Source organism: Chelonia mydas, chromosome 18, assembly GCF_015237465.2.
Source record: "Chelonia mydas isolate rCheMyd1 chromosome 18, rCheMyd1.pri.v2, whole genome shotgun sequence".
Classification (NCBI taxonomy): Eukaryota; Metazoa; Chordata; order Testudines; family Cheloniidae; genus Chelonia; species Chelonia mydas.
The window spans coordinates 15,702,937-15,727,294 of NC_051258.2; the positions used below are offsets into that span (position 1 = coordinate 15,702,937).

The 24,358-nt window shown below is 47.8% G+C and overlaps 1 protein-coding gene across 16 annotated transcripts in view; it reads left to right on the forward strand.

Annotated features, from left to right (window-relative positions):
* The first annotated feature begins 705 nt into the window (after positions 1 to 705).
* PUSL1 (pseudouridine synthase like 1) overlaps positions 706 to 24,358 on the forward strand; it is a 74,165-nt gene continuing 50,512 nt past the window's right edge. For 10 of the 16 annotated variants that reach the window (XM_043531689.1, XM_007070197.4, XM_043531694.1 and 7 more), the window contains exons 1-3: positions 706 to 1,275; positions 4,122 to 4,179; positions 19,838 to 20,025. In XM_043531689.1, coding sequence (XP_043387624.1) covers positions 1,217 to 1,275; positions 4,122 to 4,179; positions 19,838 to 20,025 — 305 coding nt within the window. In that variant the 5' untranslated portion in view covers positions 706 to 1,216. Of the gene's footprint in view, positions 1,276 to 1,306; positions 1,505 to 1,563; positions 4,018 to 4,121; positions 4,180 to 19,837; positions 20,026 to 24,358 lie in introns of those variants that run through there. The other 6 variants (XM_037881145.2, XM_043531698.1, XM_043531700.1 and 3 more) reach the window with 3 other exon arrangements.

Below are 24,358 nucleotides of genomic sequence, written 5' to 3' on the forward strand. Positions count from 1 at the left end.
AGTGATTTAGGCATCACGGCTGCAGGCTGGATTCTCGAAGGTATGTGGGTGACCAGACAGCAAATGTAAAAAATCCGGACGGGGTGGGGGGTAATAGGGCCTATATAAGAAAAAGACCCCAAAATCAGGACTGTTCCTATAAAATCGGGACATCTGGTCACCCTAAGCTCACCTCAATATTTTTGAGGATCTGTGCCTTAAATTCCTTTTGAAAGTGGGACTTAGGTGCGAAGTGACTTACCTGCTTTTGAAAATTCTGCCCAGAATTTCTTTCACTGTTTATGCAGTTTGCTTATTGTGTTTTTCACGTTATTCTTCTTAGGTGGTGGGGCCACGTTGAGACAGGCTAATCAGTTTCCCCTCGGGTTACACCAGGGTCCAGTCAATCCCACTTTCAAGCCCCCCCTGTAGCTGCCTGGGGTGCAAACTGCGGGGAAACATGAACCCCCCCCCCCCCCGCAACTGGTTTCCCAAACAAGTAAAATAAGGAATTTCAGTGAGGAAAGGGAGCATTTTTAAATGCACAAAAGCTACAGGCTGGGGCAGGCGAGACCCTTTAAAGGATGAACCTGGCTCGACCTTTAAAAAATAGATTTAAAAAAAAAAAATCACAAAGCCATTACACGTTTTATACCAAAGGCGAAACTTTACCTCGCTCCCTACCGCGGATTGCAACTGAGTCTAAAGCTCCTCCTCTTGCTCGGGGTGGCTCTGGCCTGCCCAAAGTTGCAAGCGGCGGCGGCGACACCGAGCTCTTTAGGCCCCTGGAAGCTCGCTGCCTCCTGGGCACGTGCGCCCCTGGGGCTCCCCGGGCGCCGCCTGCAAACCGCGTGCCTGGAAGCCCCCTGGAAGGGGCGCGCGGCGGGGCTGTGCGCCCGGGGAGGGGAAGCGAGACGGGGGCGCGCTGGAGAGGGGGGGGCAATTCATTGCGGGGCGTCCCCGGGCAGAGCGGGCAGCTGCTGCAGCGGCCCTGTGCCGAGGCTGGTTGCCGGAGCTGCAGTCCCGATCCCCCGGCGAGGAGGAGGCTCGCTCTGAGCTCGCAGGTTTCCCCGCAAAGCCGGGCGGGGTTTTTATGCCCCAGTAGCGACAATGGGGCGCGGGGCTGTGTTGCTGAGCGCATTTCAACCCGGGGGGGGCGGTAACAGCTGCTTTCGCGGCTGCTACGCGAGCCTGAACCGAAAGCAGAGCTTTTAAATTAAAGCCTTCGCAACCAGAGATGCATTCCCCCAAAACTCGGTACCTAGTTTTCTTTCAGTACTTTGGGACTAACTATAGGTAGGTGCCGTGGTGGGGTGGGTAAAGCGAGTCCGGGATCTGCGCATTCTTAGCGTGGGGTGGAAGACAGCCAGATGTCCTCCTATTAGGGGATTTGTTTTCTATGCGCACCTATAACCCCAGCCCCTGGGTGGGGTGGAGGGAAGGGGAAGTGTCCCAGTTTTTCACACTTCCTGTCTGGTCACCATAAAGGGGTGGGAGGTAAGGAAACTACACACCAGTCTCGAAGGTAAATAATTCATTGTATTTTTGGTAAATATTAATCCCGTTATTGAATGCATAGGAATACATCTACTGGGGATTAGAAACTGGAACGAGGGCAAATCGTTTGGGGTGGGGGAAATGTTGTCCTGGTTCCCTCCTCCCTCAAAGCCCAACTGGAGTGATGGGGGACGGGCCGACAACACATTTCTATCCTTGGAGGTTTCAGAGTAACAGCCGTGTTAGTCTGTATTCGCAAAAAGAAAAGGAGGACTTGTGGCACCTTAGAGACTAACCAATTTATTTGAGCATAAGCTTTCGTGAGCTACAGCTCACTTCATCGGATGCAGGATATCCTTGGAGGATAGACAAAAGAGCCAGCTTCTGACCTCAGACAGGTGTAAATGCAAAGTAACTTCATTTAAATCCCTGGAGGTATTTCGGCCTGAGTCTCTGGTCCAGCAAGGGGTTCCGTGGGGGTTGACTCTGCACCACGAAGAACAGTTTGTAGATTGCATCGGAAGACGTGGGGCTTTTTTTACCCACAAAAGCTTATGACCAAATAAATCGGTTAGTTTTTAAGGTGTCAGTGGAGTCCTTGTTTTTGTGGATACAGACTAACACGGCAACCCCTCTGAACGTTTGTAAGTTGGGACTTATAGCAAAGTCACTTGGCCTCAAAGTTTTTGTGGGCCTAGCTTTGTTGGGTAGGAGTTTGACAATAAGAGGTGTGCCAGCAGAAACTCCAGTGTCGGTGCTGTGAGGCCAGCAAAAACCTCCTTTTTGCTGGTCTGGTTGATTTTGTTTGGGGAACTGGTATACGCTATAAACAAACTCTTTTGCCAGCATTAGCGACAGGCAAACCCTTTCTAGTGTAGACAAGACCTTAATGTCTATAACTTTCAGCCTGTCGTTTCTAATGCGAGAATCAAAATCACTCGCATGAAGGTCAGTGACTGTTAGAATAACCCCTAGGTTTTGTCCCCTGTTTACTACACTGAGTAGAGTTATTTATTGCAGTACTCTCGGTTTTCTCAGTGCTTCGCAAGGTCCCTGCCTCAAGAAGTTTCTGAGCTGAAGCTCAAGTACTGCAAATGCACGTTTGCACGTGTGAGGTTACGTTCAGTCGCACTGCTCACTCGCAATAGCATCTGCGGGGTTGGGACCTTATCCTGAAAGCCTTTACCTTGTGCAAATCGTCCCCAGAACTTCAGTGGGCTTGTCGTTATCATTAATTTTGACTGATGTGCAATTGCTCCAGCTGGGGGCCTTCCAGACACTTAGCAAGGGTGGCCTGTGCACTGTGACCCTGGCTCTTGAAGGTCAGAGCAGGAGAAGGATCTCAAGGAACTGTTATGAGGGCAATTTAGGAGAAACATAAGCGGTAGGAGAGAAAAGTAGCTGAGAATGGGGTTATGTAGAGGCTTAAAGGTGAGGACAGGTAGCTTGAACATGATATGGAAGGCTAGAGGGAAAATTGGGTGAGATTCAGAGAGGGGAGTGATGTGATCAGAACATTGTGGGAGGAAGCAAGGTGACTTTTGGCAGTATTTTGTGTGAACTGGATGGGGGAGCAAGGGGGAAAAGCAGGAAGACCAAAGAGGAGGAAATCTCAGTAGCTAAGGACGGATCCTTGATGTGGCAGTTCCTATGTAGGTGGGATGAGGGCCTGGCTAGGGAACGAGGAGAAAGGGTGGATTGTGATTTCTGCAGTCACAAACCTTTTTGCAAAGTAAAATAAATAAATTAAAGCTTTTAAAAATGTGAAGTGCTGAATGTGACCGTTTCCCTTCGTCCTTGAATGATGCAGAGAGAACCAAGGCAGATAAGCTTGTCTTTAGACTCAGTAAAGGGGCCATTTAATTTCTGAGGGGAGAGTTTGAGTGTTAGATATGCCACGTAATACATTTTGACAGCTGAGATTGCGTTATTTTGCTTTTCCTTTTTTCCCCTTGAGTGAGTCTCTAACTCTCGGCGAGACCTTCTATTAGGCAGACAATGAAAGGAGAATAGAGAAGGAATAACTGAAATAAGATATGCAAATGTCCTCTGTTGTTGAAACCATAGTCATAAATTCGTGTCTGCATCTGCGGCTTAAATATTGTTCTTTGCCTATAATCAGATTAGGCCATTATTATTAATGGGACAATTACTATAGCTAGAAGCCGCAAACTCCATCCTATGTGAATTGTTAAGAAGTCTTTGTAAAACTTTGATTCCTATTCCTGTGGCCTCAATACAGTACAACACTTAACAGCCCTTGAAGTCAATGGGACATAACCATGTGCTTAATTGCTTTGCTAAATGAGGGCCTGACTAAATTAGCAGCATATAGTGGAAGGAAAACAGATATAATTTTACTTCAGTGTACAGTATTGGTGCCTGATTCGAAGCCCATTAAAGTCAATGGCAGTCTATCTAAAATAGGTGAAAGGTAGCATTTGATCCTTAGTTAAGTTTTATATAAAGAATTTGCTGGATCTCAATCACAGTCATTCACTTGACAAAGAAGCTGACGATCCTTATTTTGCTGTAGCCCAGGTACTCAGCCTAAGTGTGATGTTACATCCTATGTTCAGCCATCGGCTGAAGGTTGGCGTTTACTGACCATTGCTAAGAACTGTTGTCTTTCTTTTGCTCTGCAGTGGTGTCATGGAGACATTGACTGATCAGGCTGTGCTCGGCGTCCAGAATTACTTGGAGGTACGTACTTGGGGTGGCACTGACACAAACTGAAAAGCTAAGGTTGCATTGTGGAACTGCAAATGTTATAAGGAGGAACACTTGTCCTTGTAACTGACCACTTAGAATAATAATAATACCTGGCTCCTTGTACAGCACTTTTAGTCTGTAGATCTCAAAGCTCTTTACAAAAGAGTTCAGTATTATTATCCCCTTTTTAAAGATGGGGAAACGGAAGCACAGGGGGTGAAGTGTTTTGCCCAAGGTCACCCAGCAATTCAGTGGCATTGTTAAGGATTTGATCCAGGGCAAGTTTTTCATGCCTTTTCTTTGTTTTTTGAGGGGATGTGGGGGCCAGTCCTGCAAGCTGCTCTGCGTGGGCAGGCACTTGTCTAAAGGCAGTATTGTGCTGGTTTCCCTTGAGATTTGATTTTAAACCGGTTTGGTTAAACTGGTGTCCATGTAGCGCTGGATTAGCTAAACCAGTTTAACCAAATGGGTGAAAGTTTGTGTGTAGACAAAACCTGGCTTACTACAGGACCTTGTGGCAGTCATCCAGCTTTTTCTGTGCCCAGTTTTCCCCTCCGATAAAAGAGGTATTGAAACACTTTCCTCCCAGGGGCATGAGAGTTTTACTGGAAGGATGTTGGTAAAACATTCTCAGATCCTTGTATGGATGCAAAGCATTGTTGTTTCCAAAGTCTGCAAATGCATTTGTTAAACAGGCTCCACATGCCAGAAGTTTTGCTGTGTTCCAAAGCGATGTACTGAATAGCTTTTTGCTATTAACAAAAACTCAGTTATTACCATGGTACATTAAAATTAATGATTTGTGCTTAATTTGAATGTAGACACCCATAAGAATGGTGCACTTCGCCTGTTGTCCCAGAGATGCAATCATGAATGACTGGTTTAATCGTAATGTATGTTCCTCATGGTCATTATTGTCTCAAAGGGGGCAGCACTGTCACTCAGCCGTTATTTTTCTGTAATTTCTGTTGGGAACTGTACCGAGGGAACATCTGGTTCTTAGATGACTTGTCTAATGTGCAGGAATTTTGTCTGATGTAGAGGAATTTTGCTAATCACCCTTATGTTGTTGAAGTGCATTCCTCTCCAGAGGGTCATATGACTGTCCTATCTAAGCAAAGCCATCAGAAATGTTTAATTAGCAGTGGATTCTTACCTCTCTCCTCCCACTAATTGACAGGTAGCGACAATCTCTCAGTTTCTACACAAGCAAAACCAAATAGCTTCAAGACTTGGTACTGAGTTGGATTCTTCCTGGTAGAGCTATTAAAAGCGATCCTGTGTGTCTGCCTGTGTACTTACATAGCTCCCCTCACTGTACCTCACAAACGTTGTTAATTTATCCCCGCAAAACACCTGTGCCGAAGTGGTGTTTTCCCCACTTTACAGATGGGAAGCTGAGGCCCAGAGAAATTAAGGAACAAATCCTCAAAGGTATTTAAGTACCTAACCTTCATGGATTTCAATGGGAGTTAGGTTCCTAAACACCTGATAATCTGGGTTTATGAGACTTGCCCACGGTCACACAGGGAGTCTGTTGCAGAGCATAGAATTGACCTTCGGGTCCCTGAGTCTCGATACAGGGCCTTAACCACAAGACAGTCTTCTTCTCTGCCTGGTCAAACTGGAACCAAAAGCTGGGCTTGTAAGAACAACTTTTCATAAAACTTAAAACCAGTAGAAATGGTTCTGAAAATTCTAGTAGAAACAGTTTTTGTTTTTTAAGCTAAACATTCCCCTGCAGAACTGCAATCCAAACATTACAGCATTGTGTTAGTGTGTGACACCCAAAGGTGAAATTGACTAGTAACTGTAAACAAAAGTGAGACAAGGAGGGAGAGGTAATCTCTCTTACTGGCCCAACTTCTGTGGGTGAAAGAGAGAAGCTTTCAAGCTTACATAGAGTTTTTTGCTGTGTAAATGCAAAAGCTTCTCTGTCGCATCAACAGATGTTAGTCTAATAAAAGATTTTACCTCACCCCCCACCTGGTCTTTCTAATATCCTGGGATTAATACAGCTACAGCAATGCTGCATGTAAATAAAAGTGAAATTGACTAGTTCGTTTTCATTGTCAAGATGACAAGAAATGCAAAAATGTAAGAAGGAAATTTGCCGTTAACATTTCTCTCCAGTTTTAATGCTCCGATATAACTATTAACACACATAAAGAAACCTTGCGGGGGTTTTAAATGATTTCTAATCTGAAAGCATCCCTTTTAATACACTGCATATGGGTTTGATCCTGCAAACACCGTGAGTAGCGCCTGAGTTGTTCCATTAATTTCCAGGAGACCTCCCAAGGCGGTCAGGACTTCTCTCTGTATCAGTTGTTAACAGGATTGGGCCCTAAGTGTGCAGTAGCAGTGAAAAAAGACCCATTCCTATGTCAGCCAGTAGAAAGTGGGTCACTAGTACAGGTTACAGAATGAATGCTCTGCACATCTAGGCATTTTTGTAATGTAATGCTAAGTTAATTACAATTCTGTATTGAGCGGCACATCTCTGAACACTGCTGGTGATTCCCATGTCCCCACGAGTGGCTGTAATTAAAAGGAGACTCTGCTGTCTTAATTTACTTCTTGCAGTCAGGGTAAGTTATAAGCTAAAGTGAAACACATGCCTGTTTATGTAAGAGATGAGATTTGAGCTGTCAGAGAGGTTACAGTCCAGCCACTTTGTGCTGCAGTGGACTGCGCTTGCTATCCAGAATGAGACTCTCGCACGACTGTTTCTAGTCACTTCTGAAGCAACAGAAATGATGTATGGTTCTCATAAGCTTTACTTCTGGAAAGATTATTCCCTGGCATGTTTCTGGGCTGGGTTTATGCTTGCCAGGAGCAGAGATTAAACCATACGTTTTATTCTAGCCCATCTAGGTTCTATATGATGTCTCCCCTCACATTAGGATCTGAGCGTAGTATTCTTAAAGCAGCATGTTTTGTTATCATCCCTACGGGTTTTAAGGATGGTGTGCTTGTCTCTGAGATAGTCTTAGCTCTTGCCCTGCTTTTCCTCTTCGGAGGAGTGGGTATGTTTGGGAGGTGTGTGCAGGATAGGGCTGTGTGCAGTTCAATAGATGGTGTGAATCCTTAGCACTGCATCGGTGCCCCAACATGGTGTCAGGTGGTGATGCACTTTTGGAGGTGCTGTCCTTTTAAGATGAGATGGTAAACGTTTATGGTCGCTGAAAAGAATGACTTGTGGCCATTCAAAAATCACTCTTCCCATTTTGCATGGGTAGAATTGTGGACCTTGACGTCAGAGTTAAATTCAAGCCAGGTTAAGTAATGCCTACCTAAAAAAAATGACTCTTGGAGCTTCACCTACCATGCAGTATTCTTTGCTTCCTGGCCAAACTGTTGTGCTGTGTTTCTGTGTGCTCCTAAACAGCTGCCATTTTTCAGAGTGGTCAGAGGCACCTGCATGTCAATGATGGGTCAGATTACTCCTGGGGGAATTACGCACCACTGCGCATGTGCAGAATTTATGTTCCCTGCAGATTTCTTTGCTTCCTCACAGAAAAATGACTTTCTGATGGGGAAGCAAAGGGAAGCCACAAGAGCGGTCATGCGACCTTCCCCAGCAGTATGTTTCGGGTGCCCGCGGCAGCCGGCAGAGAGAGAAATCACTGTGGGGCAGGGGGAGGGACTGGAGAAGACCCGGCTGGTGGCTCCTACCCTATGCCAGGCTCAGCTGATAGTCCTGGCTGGGCTGGGGAGGACAGGACTTCCTCTTCCCCTGCATGGCATCCGGGGCTGGGTTGCAAACTCCTCCCCCTCTCCCTCTCGTCCTGTACCCACTGCTCCTCACCTGCAGAGGGAGGGGTCCCTGCGCAGGGAGTTTCTCCCCCGACCACCCTGCATCCAGACCCCCTCATACCCAGACCCTCCCGCTGAGCCTCACTCCTGCCGCACCCAGAACCCCCCTGAGGAGCCCCACTCCCCTGCACTTGGACCACCCCGATGAGCCCCAACCGGCTGCACCTGGATCGCCACCCCACTGAGCCCTACTCCCCCAGCATCTGTCCCCCTCAGGGGACCCCCACACCCGGACCCACTGCCGAGCTCTATCCCCCCACACTCAGACCTCCCCCATTGAGCCCCCAACACCCAGACCCCGCAACAAGCCCCTGTGCATCCAGAACCCCAACTCACCTGGATCCCTCACTGAGCCACCCACACTCAGATGGCCCCACACAGAACCCTCTCAATCCACATCTGGATCCTCCCACACTAAGCCCCTCCACACTTGGATCCTGCCGGGCTGAGCCTGCGCACACCTGGATGTATCTGGCACTGAGGGGCAGGGCACTGGGGTGTTTCTGGGGCAGGCCCGGTCCTTGCGCTGTGTCAGGGTTGGGTGCAGCCTCACTGCTGAGTCTGTCCCCAGGGGGGAGCTGTGCAGTGATCTCCCACTTCTGTGCAGCCAGTGGCCTGTGCTCTCCAATGCCATGCTGGAGCCTCCACATTTATTTGACCAATAAATTTTGCATAATTTTAAAATACTGTGCACAGAATTTTTAATTTTTTTGGCACAGAATGCCCTCAGAAGTAGTCAGTTGGTTCCAGCATATAGACAAATCGAAGGTGCTTTGGGCTAGATAGCTCAACGGACTGTTTGAGGCTGTTTGAGTGGGGCTCCTCAGGGGGGTTCTGGGTGCGGCAGGAGTGAGGCTCAGCGGGAGGGTCTGGGTATGAGGGGGTCTGGATGCAGGGTGGTCGGGGGAGAAGCTCCCTGCGCAGTGACCCCTCCCTCTGCAGGTGAGGAGCAGTGGGTACAGGACACTGTTTGAATTTGGTGGCAGTGTGGGGTTTTTTTGGAACTGGTTGACTTTTTAAAAAATTTGGTGCAATTACAAAATTTTAAAAAAAAACTGCAGAAAAGGTTGAAATTTTTGCAAAAAAATAGTTTTTTGTTCAACTAACTTTAGTGCTGGTCAACTTATTAAAAATGTTGAAATTAGGATGAAGTTTGTAGTTTCACAAAGAACTGGACAAAAACTGTTTTGGGGGAAAATGTTGCTTACTCTTCTCTCCTCCAGGCTCCCCTCTCCGCCACTCCCTGGTTTTTGTCCCCCCCCCAGCCCCTCTCTATTTATTGTTGTTAGAGCAGCAGGTTCCCTTGTTTTACAGAGAGTTCCAGGCATAAGGAGCAGTAGAAAGGGTATGAAATTAAGAGAGGACAGAGGGAGCAAAAGGGCATTGTGGGTGTTTGTTTGGGAGGAGATCTGACCATAAAAATTGAATCTGAAGGTAATGCCACACACAACAGCTCAGGCTGGAGATCTCTTAAGTAATATACAACCTGTATGCCCATATGATCTTGTTATTACTCAGCACTGGAATTGATTACTTATCATGAGCCCAGCAGCAAGCAGGTGCTGCTTTATCCTCTCTAGCCTCGGGACACACACCATTTGAAGGTCACATATTTGCCCACCAACCTCTCCACGATACCCCCTGCGCTGTGGGATTGAACATCTCATAGCAGCAGACCAAGGTCCATAGACTCGGAGTGGGGTATTCTGTAGAGGGCAGTGAGGAGTTCACCTACCTCGACTGTAAGCAGGGTTCGAATGGTTGCAGCAAACTGGATGTTCTTTGGCGAACATGAACCTGGCATGAAGTGCGCGTCTTCCTTATGGATGCTAAACCATCTTTGTGCTGAGACAAAGTTCAGGATCTATCAAACCTGCATGCTACCTGCATTGCTAGATGGGTCACAAATCCGGACACTCCTCAGGCAGACTTGGAGCGCTGAGGGGTATTCCATATACGCTGAGCATAAAGTGGCTTGTGTGCAACGATCTGGCCTTCCTTCGGTCGGTCGTCATGCCCAAAAGCGGCGTAGCGAGCTTTTGGGTCAGGTTGTTGCAATGGACAAAAACAACCCAGCACACTGTGCTCTCAAACTTCCATCAGCGTACAGAGGGGTGCATGCCCTAATCGTACCTGGGCCTTCTGGAGGGTTGCCCCAGAGAATCATGGATTTGTAGGATTGAGCCAGATCTAGGAACTTGATTGCACCATGCCTGGTGTGATGCCATCACTCGCGGTCACTCTGACAGACTGGTGCAATGTTCCTTAGAAGACTATGCGTCTGTGTATTTGCCATGCTTGTTTTTCATGGTCTGTGTTGGCATTCATTCGGCACTCACTGCTGTGGTAGGCGAGGGCTATCTGCAGTTCTGGTGGTGGGAGTTAGCGCCGTCCGATGGTGGGGGCACTGGTCTGGGAATTGGGAGACTCAGGTTTTATACTCCGCTTTGCCACCTACCTGCTGCACGACCTTGAGCAAGTCACCTAATCTTAGCGCCTTGGGTAGCAAAATGAGGATAATGATTTCTCACATCCTTTGGCCAAGAGCTCTGAGATTTATGGAGGGAAAGTCCTGCTTAGCGGCTAAGAATCATAACTCTAATTGGGGATCTCGGCAACATTTATTCGTATTGCTCATTGATTTATAAAGCATCCACCCATCTCCAGAGACTGTATCTGGAATGCTGCGTAAATGTTACATGGCGCTTGAAAGATTGAGAGTCCAGAAGGCTGTGTATCCCATTTACCCATCCTCTGCACAGTATAGCACTGTTTTCCCTCACTGTCCCATGCTTGGGGCTTTGGATGAGCTCAGCAGTTGTTTTGTAACATTTGAGCGAGCAGCTTTTTGTTTTAACAAGCAAATGGGTAGAATGGGCAATTAAAAAAAAAAAGGGAGGGGGGAGAAAAAGTTAGATCAACATATTTGTTATTGACATTTCATGGCATCGGCATTTTGATCTCCTCAGCTGCACACTGGCCAATTCGTGGATATGCTCGTTTCTTTCATGTGGTTGGATTGATGTCGGGCACTGCTGAGTCGGGTTGCATTTATGAGAACCACATGGGATGTCTTAAAGGAACATTAATGGAAAACTTCTCGAGTCTGTAGGAATTTGTCCCCTTTGCTTCACCTTCTTGTAACCTTGAACTCCGAAAGACTTGTTCTTCTTTGAGCAATTGCACATGTCCGTTCCACTGTAGGTGTTGGTGTGTTCCAATGCACAGTTATCGGAGAGTTTTTACCCTTAGCAGCACTGGTCAGGGCGGCCCGAGTGCCCTTTTCTGTCTCGTGCACATGGTGCAGGCATAAAGGGCTGAGCAACCCCAGGTCTCCTTCAGTCCTTCTGCCTGTGATGGTTGTTGGCGCTCCCTGTCCTTGCTTCTCTAAGGCTTTTCTCAATACCTGTATTTAGTACCCAGGTATTGTGAGTGTCCTTTTAGTAGCTAGTTAGTTTGTTAGGGGAAAAAACTTGTTTTGTGTGGTTCTGGCACCCAGCTTGGGGACTGGTACTGGAGATGTGCTGCGCTCTCCGGGTTTCGAGGCCTGCCGCTTCTCGAGAAGAAGCTTCATACTCATTGGACTTGAAGTGGGTTCCTATGTACCCCAACCCCTATGGACAAAAACAACCCAGCACACTGTGCTCTCGAACTTCCATCAACATGCCCTGATCCTACCTGGGCCTTCTGGAGGGCTGCCCCAGAGAGTCATGGATTTGTAGGATTGAGCCAGATCTGGGAACTTGACTGCACCATGCCTGCTGTGATGCCATCACTCGTGGTCACTCTGACAGACTGGTGCAATGTTCCTTGGAAGACTATGCATCTGTGTATTTGCCATGCTTGTTTTTGATGGTCTTCTCCGGCACTGATGGGTACGGTGCCGCTGAGCTCTCGAGAAGAAGCTTCATACTCATTGAACTCTGAAGTGGGTTCCTATGTACCCCAACCCCATCAGGAGAGAGAGGTTACCTGCCCGCCCTGGATTCCACCCCAGCAGGAAGCCTACAAGAGGGACCTTTGGGCTAGGCATAGCTGGGTCCAGGGCTGTACCTGTGGCCCTTTTGGAACCTTGGGGTCATCTCCCCTCCCCCACCCAGCCAAGGCAAGAGCATCCCTGCAGCCATCTCAGCTGGCTCCATCTGCCGGGCATCAGGAGAATTGTCACCACAAGCACCGTAGTGGTGGTACCAAGCAGAGTCGGGTTTCCTTTCATGAGCAGCTGCAAGAGGAGAAGCAACTAGACCAACCCCTGGTTCCGTTGGCATCCTCTTCCTCATCTCCAGAGGAGGAAATTGTGGCAGATTCTATTTCTCCACCTCGGGATGATTCTAAGACTCATCTGGAGCTTTTGCGGAGGATAGCTATAGCTCTTGATAGACCTGGGGGAGGTCTGGGAAAAATCTCACAAGCTGGGGGACATTCGAACATCTGCGGCTCCAGCTAAAATAGCCCCATTCATTGGGAGAGCTATCTTAGAGCCTACAGTGTGCATGTAGGTGGTTTTAGGTTGCCAAACTGTGCCTCAGACTCCTTCGGGGCTGGATGGTGGAGAAGTGCTCTTCTAGAGAGCACCACATAGACATGTTAATGTAAACTGCCCCCTCCTGGATGGAATCAGAATTGCTCAGCTGTGTGCCATAGATCCTGTACTGCTAACCGAGATTCTCCTTTAGCTCAAGTAGCTGGGGACTGGTCCTTTGGAGCAGGAGGTTTTGATTCTATCCCCGCTGTCACCATGAAGTTCACAAGTGGTCATGGCATGCACCATAGTGACAATCCTGTACCCACAGATTGTTAGTGTTCAGAGACCACCTGCATGAAACAGAGAGAAGTATCAATTTTGCAGACTAAGCATACAGAGATAGATGATGATTTAATATGTTTGGCTTTTTTCCCCCCAGGAGATTAAAACTTTCTTTCTTGGTGAATATTTATTTAGCCTGCAACCCTTAAAAACTCCTATCATTTCTAGGGATGGGTGCAAACCAAGAACCCAGATCTAAGCATCCCCCCATCCCCCCGACTTCTCTGGAGTTTGGATCTAGATCTGAACACTGTGGCTTGGCCATGTCTCTTGTTGTTTCTTTATTAATATTGACAAGATATATAGGACCTGATCCTGTAGCCCTTACACACAGGTAACCCCACTGTAAGTGCAGTTTAGAGGGACAAACCTCCAGTGTCGAGCCTGAGCCTTTTAATCCCCATACCCAAATGAGTAGCTGTTACTCATGCAAGTGGGCACCTGGACTTCAGTGGGATTACTTGCATAGGGAAGCACTGTTAGGATTAGCAGGATCAAGCCCATTTAGCGTTGCAGCTAGTAAACTGCACCCAGTTTGATCGCCTCTAAAATGCAATAAATGCAAATCCAATTTATACACCCCCAAGAAAACAGAGCCCCAAGCCCTGAGCTGTTGTTTGTTGCTTCTTCGTTGTATTTTTCTCCCTGGACTTATGTGCACTGTGGTGCTTGCTGTTTGATTTGAATCGTCTCCTGAGTGTGCTGTTTCCCATCGTGCTGATGAACACTGCCCAGAACAAATCTTCCTGCACAAAGCTCTGCTTTGGCCAGCAGCTTTGTGCTATATCCAGATACCATTTCCCATGCAAGGGGGGGGCGGGGAACAGAGCAGCCCAGGTCCGCGTGAGGCTGTTTCAGAACAAACTCCAAAGAAAAGAAGGTAGACCCAGGAATGAGTCATCTGTTGTCCCTGTTCGAGTTGGATTGCTCTTCCAGCGATGTGGGTGATGGGCTTTTAGACCCATTCTTCCAGGCCTAGTGAATGTCTCTACTGTATTCTCCTTGTTGCCACAAGAACTTGCATCCATCACACTAAGTACCGGGCCAGATCCTCAGCTGGTGTGAATCGGTGTCGCATTGTCTAAGTCTATGAGGCTGCCGATAGATACCAGAAGAGGATCAGGCCCCCTAATTTTAAAATGTACCCTGATACTTCAGGAGGCGGCCGTGAGCCAGTGCAGCACGTACTGCCTATATTAGGTCTCTGCACATCTGGTGCCGTATGGATGGAATTCGCTTCTGCATGCAGTTTGCCCTTGTACTTCTCTTTTGACCTTTTAAGACCCATTTGAAAGCATCCATTTCCCGTCTCTCTAACCCGGCACAGTCAGAGAGGAAGCATTGTCCAGTGGTTAGAGCACAGAGCAAGCTTCAGGAAGCTCAGATTCTACTCAGGGTGCTGCCATTCATTCTCTGTCTGGCTTTGGGCAGGGCACTTCACCGTCAGCGTGTTCCCCAGGGGATGAATGCTCTTCTCCGATCTCACATGGATGTCATTAGTTGGCAAAGCGCTGAAGGGGCCTGCAGGGTAGGTGCTCAGTGTTGTTTTGGCAGGGCTTACCCCAGGGTAACGTCACTGGAATCAGGAGAGTTGCACCGTCGTAGCTGATAGACTTTGACCCTGCAGCCAGAGTTCCTGCTGTCTCTGTGATGTCCAGTACATACAGCATCACAGTTAGGCACGTATCATGGTTAGGTGACTTCTGATGTCAGGGTTAGAGGTGAGACCTCATGTAACAAGCTTACCATGGAGTTTTTCTAACTACTTCCCCTAGCTCAGTGGTTCTCAGACTTATTGAGTGGGCCCCCTTCTTTGTGTCTGTAGCCAGTTAGCCCCTCCCATCTCCAAGTATATAGGCTGCCACCCTCCCCTGAAGGCTTCAGAGCACAAGCTCCAGCCCAAGCCCCAACTTTAGAGCCATGTCCTGCTAGCCCGAGTCTCTGAAGACAGGCTGGGAGCGCTTGCTTCCCTGGGCTGTGTAGAGACACCCTCACGGTCTGTTTTAACCTTTAAAGGGCAACTGGACCGGGGTCAGAGAGCTGAAAATCAGGTCTTTCTATAGGATGCAGCACTGCAGGTGATGTCTCTCTGTCTCCTCTTCTGCAAGCAGAGATTTCCCTGGTTCTGCAAGACTCTGTCCTTCTTCTCTGGATCCTGCTGAACCTACCAGGGATTCCTGTTGTTTCCTGTCCCTTCAGGATATAATTCTGGCACTGAAGAGTGGACATTTCCATGCTGTTCTAAATGTGGAAGCGCTTAGCAAATGACCTGTTAGAAGAACAGCCCAGCTACCTGCAAGTGGTTCTTTTCATGCATCACAGCGTAGGCAGGAATTCAGGGTAAAGTGAAATCCTTGGATGTGTATCCCAGCTCAAGGACTACTGTTGGCTGGAGAGAACGCACACCAGAAAGTAAAGTCAAATAGAAAATTGACTGGATTTAGGTAAATGAGGCACCTCCGGCCTGGGCCAAGCCATCAAATGGCAGAGCACTCAGAAATGAACATCAGCTAAGGTGAGGATGCTTGGATGGAGACATGGGCTAAGAAACAGCCCCTGGGGACTTCTAAGGCCTGATCCTCCTCTTACTTGCACTGGAGTGATCAGGAGTAAGTCCATTCAAGTCAGCAAAGTTACACTGGTGTGAAAACAGCACAAGTGATGGGAGACTCCTCAATCCTAGACTCCAGTCCCAGCTGTACCAGCCACTTGCTGGGTGACCTTGGGCAAGTTGCTTAATCCTTCTTCCTCAGTTTCCTCATTTGGATCTCTGAGATCATACCCAGGGGAGACATTTGGGAGGCTTAATTAATATCAGTAATGCCGGGGTGAGTTCCTCTGATGAAAAGCACTGGGCGGGTTCAAAGTGTTTTTATTTTATTATCGGGCTTTTACCTGAAATTACTAAAGAGTAAATAATGCATCTTTTCATAATTCAGTGCAGGTGATATTAGCAGATTAGCGTTGTGGAAATCAGGGGGAAACAAACCACCAGCTGCATATAGGCTCAGAGGACATCTGGATGGTCCAATTATGGGACACACTCGTAAGTGAAGGGGTCATTTGTGAGTTGCTCGCAACTGGGGTCAGCAGTTCAGCAATGCTCCGCATTGGGGAGATTAATTAGGACGTGCTTTCACTGAGCTATTAAAAAAGGAATCTGGTGCAGGAGTCACTTGTAATATCTATTAAAGACCATGTGGCCGCTGGGCTGGAGGGAAAATAGCTTTTAATAGCTTTGGTTTTGTTGTTGGTTATTCCTTGAATGTTCAGTGCAGAGATCCTTCAGTTTCCTCTCCAGAGAGTTCTGCACGGGAAGGATGCCTGCTGGATGGAGGCAGCTGTGAAAATAGCTTTTCTTTGTCCCCGTCGTCCAGTTCTGTGTCTCTGTGGGTTCATTGTTCCCCACGTGCCAGTCAGCCAGCCCTGCTTGGATCCTACAGTCCACTCTTCTTTTCCAGTCTATTCTCCAAAAAGAGAGAGCTCCTCCCAGGCCGAGGGGTGAGATCCAAACCTCAGCGCCTGGTTCTCACTGCAGTGCCGTTCAGACACTGGTTTGAAAGGGGCTGGAGAAGGGATGGCCTGGGCGTGGGGATCCCCCTGAGCCCAAGCAGACGCAAATCCGTACCAAGCCAAGCAGGGTGTTTCCCATGCTCTAGCCCGGCTCCCCAAGTGTGGATTCGCTGCGCTTCTCGTATGCCTGACGAAATCTGCTAAACCCAAACACGTCTTCCTGCAAGTTTGCTCTCTAAATGCAGCTTCAGCTTTACCATAAGTCGCTGGGCCACATGTCAAGGTCTGCTAAAGAAAACTGTTTAATTTCTGTCTGCTCCTCTCTGCTAAAGGGTAATAAATAAAGATTTTCACTCTTAATTGTAACCATATGTGAGCGCCAAAGAGAAGGACTAGGAAGAGAAAAAGCCTCGGGTGGGGTGTGTTCTGGTTCCCAGGCCTTCCCCCTGTAGCTCAGTTACATGTTTGCACTCCTCCCCATGCTTCATCATGGTATGTTTCTAAGAGTCCAGAATCCTCTCTGCTAAAATAGCAGGAGCCTGGAAGGCATTTCCGAGTGAGCGGCTAAAACTTTATTGACTCTCAGTACCAAATTGAAATCTAATAAAGATCACTGCTTGGTCTCCTCAAGGGGGAGGGGAGTGAGAGCCAATTGCTAGCCATTAATCTGGTTTTCTCCTTTATTTCTTTTTCAGCCCATCTTTCTGATCTCTCTCCCTCCCCCTCCATCCATGTCTCCCCCCCCAGCTAACTGCCTTAGTCTCTCTCTAAGGGCCTGTGAACATGAGGCTGAAAGGTGTATTTGCACAACGAGATAGCGAACGTGTTTTGAAAACTTGAGCATATATGGGACAAGTTGTGTTTTAAAATGTGTAAAGTCAGTCCTGGTGAACCCTAGGCTCCTACTCACTAACGTGTTAAAATAAAACCTGCCCTGTCTTCACTAGGGTTTTTAAGAAAACGTAATTCATCCTAGTGTGCGCGCAAACACACACACATGCCTAATTAGCTGTAATAGAGTCTCTTAATTAGAGGACACCACATTAATGACTCATTTAGCAGAGTTTTTCTTTACTTTCCCAGCAGGGGGGCTGTGATATCGCACCTGTTTGTTTTTTTCCAGCCCTTTGTTATGGGGCAAAGGAGGAAAGCGAGGGAGGGGAACCCAGCTGTTGGGGAGGGGAGTGGAGGAGAATGGGAACTGAAATCCCTTTCAAAAGGTGTTTAATTCACTCTGGAAGCTGTGCCGTGGTGCAGAACCTTGCAGATATTAAATTACTTCCACCACCCTTGGTTTAAAAATGGTGATTTTTAGTATTATTGGGTGTAATTTTTAACTGTCCATCCTCTGCCTCCTCAAAAAAATCTCACTTCACAGCTGCAGTGTGATTCAAGGGCAGAATGGTGGCTCTAGTAAAATACAATCCTCTCTCTCTATAAATAATATATTGCCCACAGTCATATTAATTTTAGTCTTGCTGTGACTAACGTCCCAGTAGCGTTAGCAGGACATCGCATCAATGCTAAGATGACTCTCACTAGGAAAGAAAGGCGGTATATTTAAACAGGAGCAGCCCAATTCTGTGTTATAGTCACATGTGTAACCAATGAAGAGAAGGGTGTGACTTGAGTCCGTATGGTTTATCCTGTCACTAGTATCCCTGCGTATATGTCCTTGCAGCGGCTCCAACGCTACACGTGCGTATTAATGGGGAAGTGCCTGGATCCTTGGGTGTGAGTATTTATTCCTGAGACTAATGAAATGCATGAGCTAGGTGCTGTGTTACTGTTAGTCCGATCTGCTGGCCCCTCCTGTGATCTTAATAATTGATGGAAGCCTATTGCTCCCTTTATGGGTGGGAGGAATTTTGGCTTGAGATATTGTATTCAGCTAGGGTCTGCGCTGAAAATGAAAGGGTGAACCCTGCACCTGCTAAAGTCTGGTGGCAAACTGCAGTGGTGTTGGATCCATCCCTAGGTACTGCTGATGTCTCTTGAGTGAATTGCTTCCATAATCTTTTAGGGGTGTGTGCACAGAGTCAGGCTAAGATCAATAGCATTGTAAGGAGGCCTAGGGCAACCAGTGGTTTTCACCCTCTGGTCTGCAGACCCCTGAGGGTCCGCAGACTATGCCTAAGATTTCCAAAGGGGTCAGCACCTCCATTTGAAATATTTTAGGGGTCCACAAATGAGAAAAGGCTGTAAATGCAGTTACTCGCCCATCACAGGATAAGCTGCTGGGTTGCATTTAAACGCTGGGCGCTGTCATGGCTAAGCTGTGACTTACAAATGGAGACAAGACAACGTTTTGCATTTTAAGGGTCGCTGGGAAGGGGGAGGAATGGATTTGCCCACCTGACCTGCCACTCTGCTAAATGCCATCTCTGCTCAGCCAGTCACACGCCGTATGGCACGGTGGGAAAAGCCAGGGCTAGGGAAAATCTGGGACAGCCATATCTTGGTGGGAGATTGGATTTAGAATCTGGGTCACCGTAAAGGGGAAGTCACCTTAGAATCGTAGAATATCAGGGTTGGAAGAGACCTCAGGAGGTCATCTAGTCCAACCCCCTGCTCAAAGCAGGACCAGACTTTACAAAACAACCAGCCAACCTACTCTTCTATCTTCTATTCTGTCCAGGTTTTTTATACCATCCTCGTCACCACAGTGTCTGGGCACCTTCCGGTTGTGTATTAAGCATTGTGACTAACATCTGTTGTATGTGATACCTTCTTCCCTGATGACAATTGTATGAAAAGCAACGACCTGCATCTACAGCGGTGACTAGGGATTTTGAGTGTCTCCATCTTTGGGTGTCCAGCCTAAGATGTCTTTTAAAGGAGCCAGATTCTCAGAGGGCAAACGCTCCGCACTGTCTGAAAATCAGGCCCCTTTATCGTGTCTCAAACTGGGCCCCAAAATCACCCCGTCATGTTTGAAAATTGGGTATTTTGTTGTTGTAGGCCTCAAAGAAACGAAAGCACCCACTGATCTGCTTTGTGCAAGGGGCTGAGGCCTCTGAATTGGACTCCTGTTGATTGTCCTTGGAAGCTGATGGACCCCAGCCCCTTGCAGAATGGATCCCTTGATGAGAACCGGGAAAACATTATTAAATATTTGCCAGTGACAGAGCTGGCTGGTTTTGTTTCCAGCTCAAACGATCGGAGGCCAGTACTTAGCATGAGTCATGGTAAATGTGTTGGGGGCTTGGAGTGGGGAGTTCTTTCCTCTGGTGTGTTAACTACATAAAAAAAGCTTCAAAGGAAGAAGCAGGTGAACTGATGCAGGAAGTTTCATTTGCTGTATGTGCTTGCATTAAATGTGTACGATTTGATGTTCTACCAGAGCAAAGGTCAGATCAGTGGGACCAGGCCTATAACCATGCTCCGCTTCTGCTCCCGTTGATTGCCATGATGCAGGAGAAGGCACATGGGAGAGCCAAAGAACACAGCGTTGTGTTCTAATGCCTCCTTGCGAATCCCTTGCTCACTGTCCCTTCTCTTGGATTGCAGCGGGCGGCACAGAATCTCAGACCTGTCACTCCCATCAAGTTCTATGTCTCCAGCCGAACGGACACCGGTGTCCATGCTCTCTGCAACTCCGCTCACCTAGACATCCAGAGAGCCGCCGGGAAGCCGCCTCTCCCTGAGAGCGTTATTGTCTCCGCCCTCAATTACCACTTGAAACCCGAACCAATCCGGTGAGTGGGGTGGAGGGACAAATCTCTCTCTGCGATTGCTGGCGAAGGTGCGATGAACTTCCCCACATTTTTCCACAGAATGGGTCTGACTCTCTTACACATCTCTGCAAGCTCTCCACCCGCGTCCACACATACAGTCTCCCCTGTCCCACCAGTGTGGTTTGGCAGTCAGGCAGTCTCATCGTATCACAGTAATGGCACTTCGTGGAGAACCCTATAAGGGTTGAAATGAGGGAGATCCTGGGGGGATCCAGCTCCTGTAATTGCTACATTCAGGGCATGGTCAACCAGTGATGATGGTATGACTGTAACTTCATATCCTTGATAGACAATCAAGGGCTTGTTCTACAGAAAGCTGCAGATTGCTCAGGTAGTCGAATTTAGCTCTTCATAAAAGCATTTCTTTGCCCGTATAACCAGCTTTAAATAAGATTGCTTCCAACAACGCAAAGACCTCCGAGCAAATAAACAGGATTTTCAGTTGCTCGCTAGCACCAGCCAGGCCCTCTCCACTCCAGTGAGGTCAGCCCCATCCCTTCTCAATACGATCTCGTCTGCCACTTGACCTGGTTCAGAGACGTTAAGTCAAAATTCCCAGTTTATTATTTTTGTAATAAAATACGATGCTCTGCTCAGTGATGCAGCTACACAGTCCTTATGAGCTGATACCAGATTGGTGATAACTAGACCAAGGAGCACGTAACTGCAGAGTTGAGCGCGATATAAGGATCTACATAGACTAGACTAGAATGTCTGACGTTTTGTCTCCTTTCCCTCACCCCTCTGCAGTTATTGCTAGTTCTCATCGAATCACAAAATCAGCTTATTTTGGACAAAACCCAGGTCTAAACACCTGCTCCCACAGACCTGGCTGCTGGGAAAAATATGATAATTAAACCAAAAGCTTTTGTCGGGAAGTTGCATTTGTTATATAAGCAATTTGTAAGGTATATTGTATGTTAATTTTCTGTGTTTCCAACGAGATGGGTGAACTTAATGTTCATCTGTTTCCTTCCTAAACTGTTGTGTGCTGTTACTGTGAGCTGTTAATAGTGCTATATTCCTCCTCTGAGGTGGGTGCATTTCAATTATTAGTGAGTGAACGCTAAGCGCGATGTTTACTTCTATCTTTTTTTATTGTTTTGAATGCTTTGTGGAAAACAACCAACAAACCTCTCCCAAATTGTGGCACCAACATGCTGTCTGCAGACCATCACTTTGCTTGTGTGCTTTAGCTCTCTTCCATACCCACTATCTGTCTTGTCTGTTTCGATTGCAAACTTTTTGGGGGCCGGGATGATCTCTTTGTTAGTACAGCACCTAGCACCATGAGGTCCGCGTCTCGCCTGGTCCCTAAGCGCTTTCGTAAATAATAATCTATGTAAGTGCTTTACAATCCAAATTGGCATTAAGGAAAGCAGGTAGTTGGGTCAGTGCCTGAGACCTGAATGATAGATCCTTGATGTAAGATGCCCATTCATGGTGCTTACGAGGAACATGGCCTGAACTATCACATGTCGCCACAACCCGCCTGCTGTCTGGTGGCGTGAAATTAAACAAAGGGACGCTTATGGAGGTGAATACTCTCCTGCCACAGAGCCAATGGGCTCGGGACAAAAAACAAATCCCCAACGCACCCTGTGAAAGGATTGTTGTTAAGCATAGCAACATTATTGTAAAGTGCCCCTCCCCCTCCCAGCGCCCCTGTTTGCTTTAAATCCTAATCTCCTCTTTGTATAGCAGGGCCCAACCCAAATGCCGACACAGCAAGGCCTGGGATTTGGGGGCTGACATCACAGTTGCATCTGATCTCGGCATTGCAGGGTAGAGAATCCAGGCGTCCGGCACTGGGGGACTGCGCCAACCCTGGCTGTAAATTGTCAGCTCTGAAATATTTTTGCATGGGTGGTAGTGGGTTTTTTTTTGTTTTTTTTTAATGCCACTTTGTTTTCTCCCCTCCGTGTTGCCCGTCCGGTTTGAGAGAATCCCCAAATCAGCGTATGAAATACCATGTAGGGTCATGTCCTTTGTGTGGGGGGGGGGGGGGGTGCTGAGCCAGCCCTAATAGCAAGACACCTCCAAAGCACAGGACACCCACAGCCTAGCCCGATTGTTCTCAGACTTTTGTACTGGTGACCCCTTTCACACAGCAAGCCTCTGAGTGTGACCCCCCCCCCCGATAAATTAAAAACACTTTAAATATATTTAACACCATTATAAATGCTGAAGGCAAAGCGGGGTTTTGGATGGAGGCTGACCGTTCATGACCCGCCATGTAATAACCTCGCAACCCCCTGAGAGGTCCCGACCCCCAGCTTGAGAACCCCTGGCCTAGCCCATTTCTGCAGCATCCCAAAGAGAGAGCCATTTTTGTTATCCCAGCGGGAGTGAACGGTGAGACAGATTAGGAAGCTTGGTTTAAATGTCCTGATCTCCTCCCCGCCCCCCCCAAAAAGCTCTCTCAGGCTTTAACTGGTGTGGTGGGTGCTCAGCAACTCTGAAAAATTAGGCCCATTGTCAAAGGTGTTTAGGCGCCTAAAGATGCAGATAGACGTCTGGCGGGGTTTTGAGAGGCACCAAAGCCAGTTCAATGCCGAACGTCCATTGGCTTCAGTGGGAATTAAACCCCGAATACGCTTAGGGCCTTTTGTGACTTGCTCGGGTCCATGCACTGAGTCAGCACCCAGCCAGAGTTAGGCCGAGCTGCTAGACCCCATGCATGTTCCGTGAGACCCCTTGGTGTGTTGACAGGTGGAACAAGATGGAGGATTCGCTGAGTTGCCAGGACCCCAGAGTTCTCTCTCTGCTCTTGTTCTCTTCAGCACCATCTCCAGAGCGTTCTTCACGGCAGCGTCTTCGCAGCTTTGCCGTTAGCGTTGCCCAGGACAGGCGTGGTGACGCCCCTGGATGACAAGGGTCAGCGTGGGAGGCTGGTTGGGAGCTGTCCTCCGGTATCCTAAATTCAGCCATGGTGCTCATGTGTGAATCCACGCTTGCTGCCATGGTGGCCGGGGTCCTACCCGTGCACAGTGAAAGCTTTCCCAGGGTCTGGAGCTGAGTGTTTGTAGCTCGCAGGACAGCCCTCTTGGAATTCAGGTGCTCAGCACCCCTCAGGATCAATCCCTGCTCTGGTTTATTGCAACGTTTCCGGAGCTGGGTGACCAGGCTACTTTGCATTGAAATACAGTGGGGCCTTTTGTCTGAAGGCTCTCGACTGAGTGAATAAAAGGAGCAGCATCTGCAGCAGCTGTCTCGGAGCCAGCTGTGCGCTCTTATGTCTGAACAAGTGCCATGGTATCTGCTGGGCGGTATGGGAACGATTAAATACAGTCCTCGGAATTTGAGTTTCACGGACAGAGGAGATGCAGAGGGAGAAGGTGTTGTAAGAGCCTTATTATTAAAGGGACAATCAACTTTAATTATTATTTTTAATTGACTAATTTCCTGAGGGATTACTGCTCCCCTGCTGATTGTAGAAGGGTCTTTAGGGCAGGCTGAGGAGCGATCTCATTGAACATACTCCTGACACACACACACACACCCCCTCCCCCCCCCCACACACACAATGCCTCTTCCTTTTGCCTCTTCAGTGTTAGTTTTGGAGATGCCCTCTCCTGGTGCCTGGGAAAGGGAGTTCATCCACCAAGGTGCAGGCGAATAATGCCTCGGTGCTGGGGCTTGGGACAGGGAGCCCAACTGGCCCCCGGGAAGGAGTGAAGCTGGCTATAAAATGCTGGCAAATGCAGAGTAAACAAACTGGCCAAAAGAGAGATTTTCTGATCTCGTTTGTTTAGCGTAATCGAAGGTGTAAATATTTAGGTCAGAGTTTTTCAGAGGGGATTGTGATTTTTTTTGTTTTGTTTTGTTTCAAGTTGGTGTCTCTTTAAGTGCAAAAAACTTAGTTTGCAAAGTCCATTAAGTTCCCTCAAAGCAAATGCTTCTGTGACGATTATTTAAAAAAAAATTCAGTCCCACAATCTCACTATTCAGAGGCAACCCTACAATAACAAACCAGGCTGTACAGCTCAGCACTCAGAGGCAACCCTACAATAATAAACCAGTGTTGACAAATGTAAGCCACCGTGTCCAGATACCCCGCTTAAAATACAGGAAAGAATCCTGGTGGTGGTGGTTTTGAGGTTTGGGGTTTTTTGATACCTGTGACACACAGCAAAGCAAAAATGAACTTGAGTTCATTGACAGTTACGGTGCAAAGTAAAAAGCAGCAATAAGATAAAGTTTGACTCCCACTGGCAAGGCCCCTTGTATAGGTCTCAGCTGTACTGCCAACAGCAAGTGCATCATTGTAATTTCACTTGTTTAAGCCCTCAGC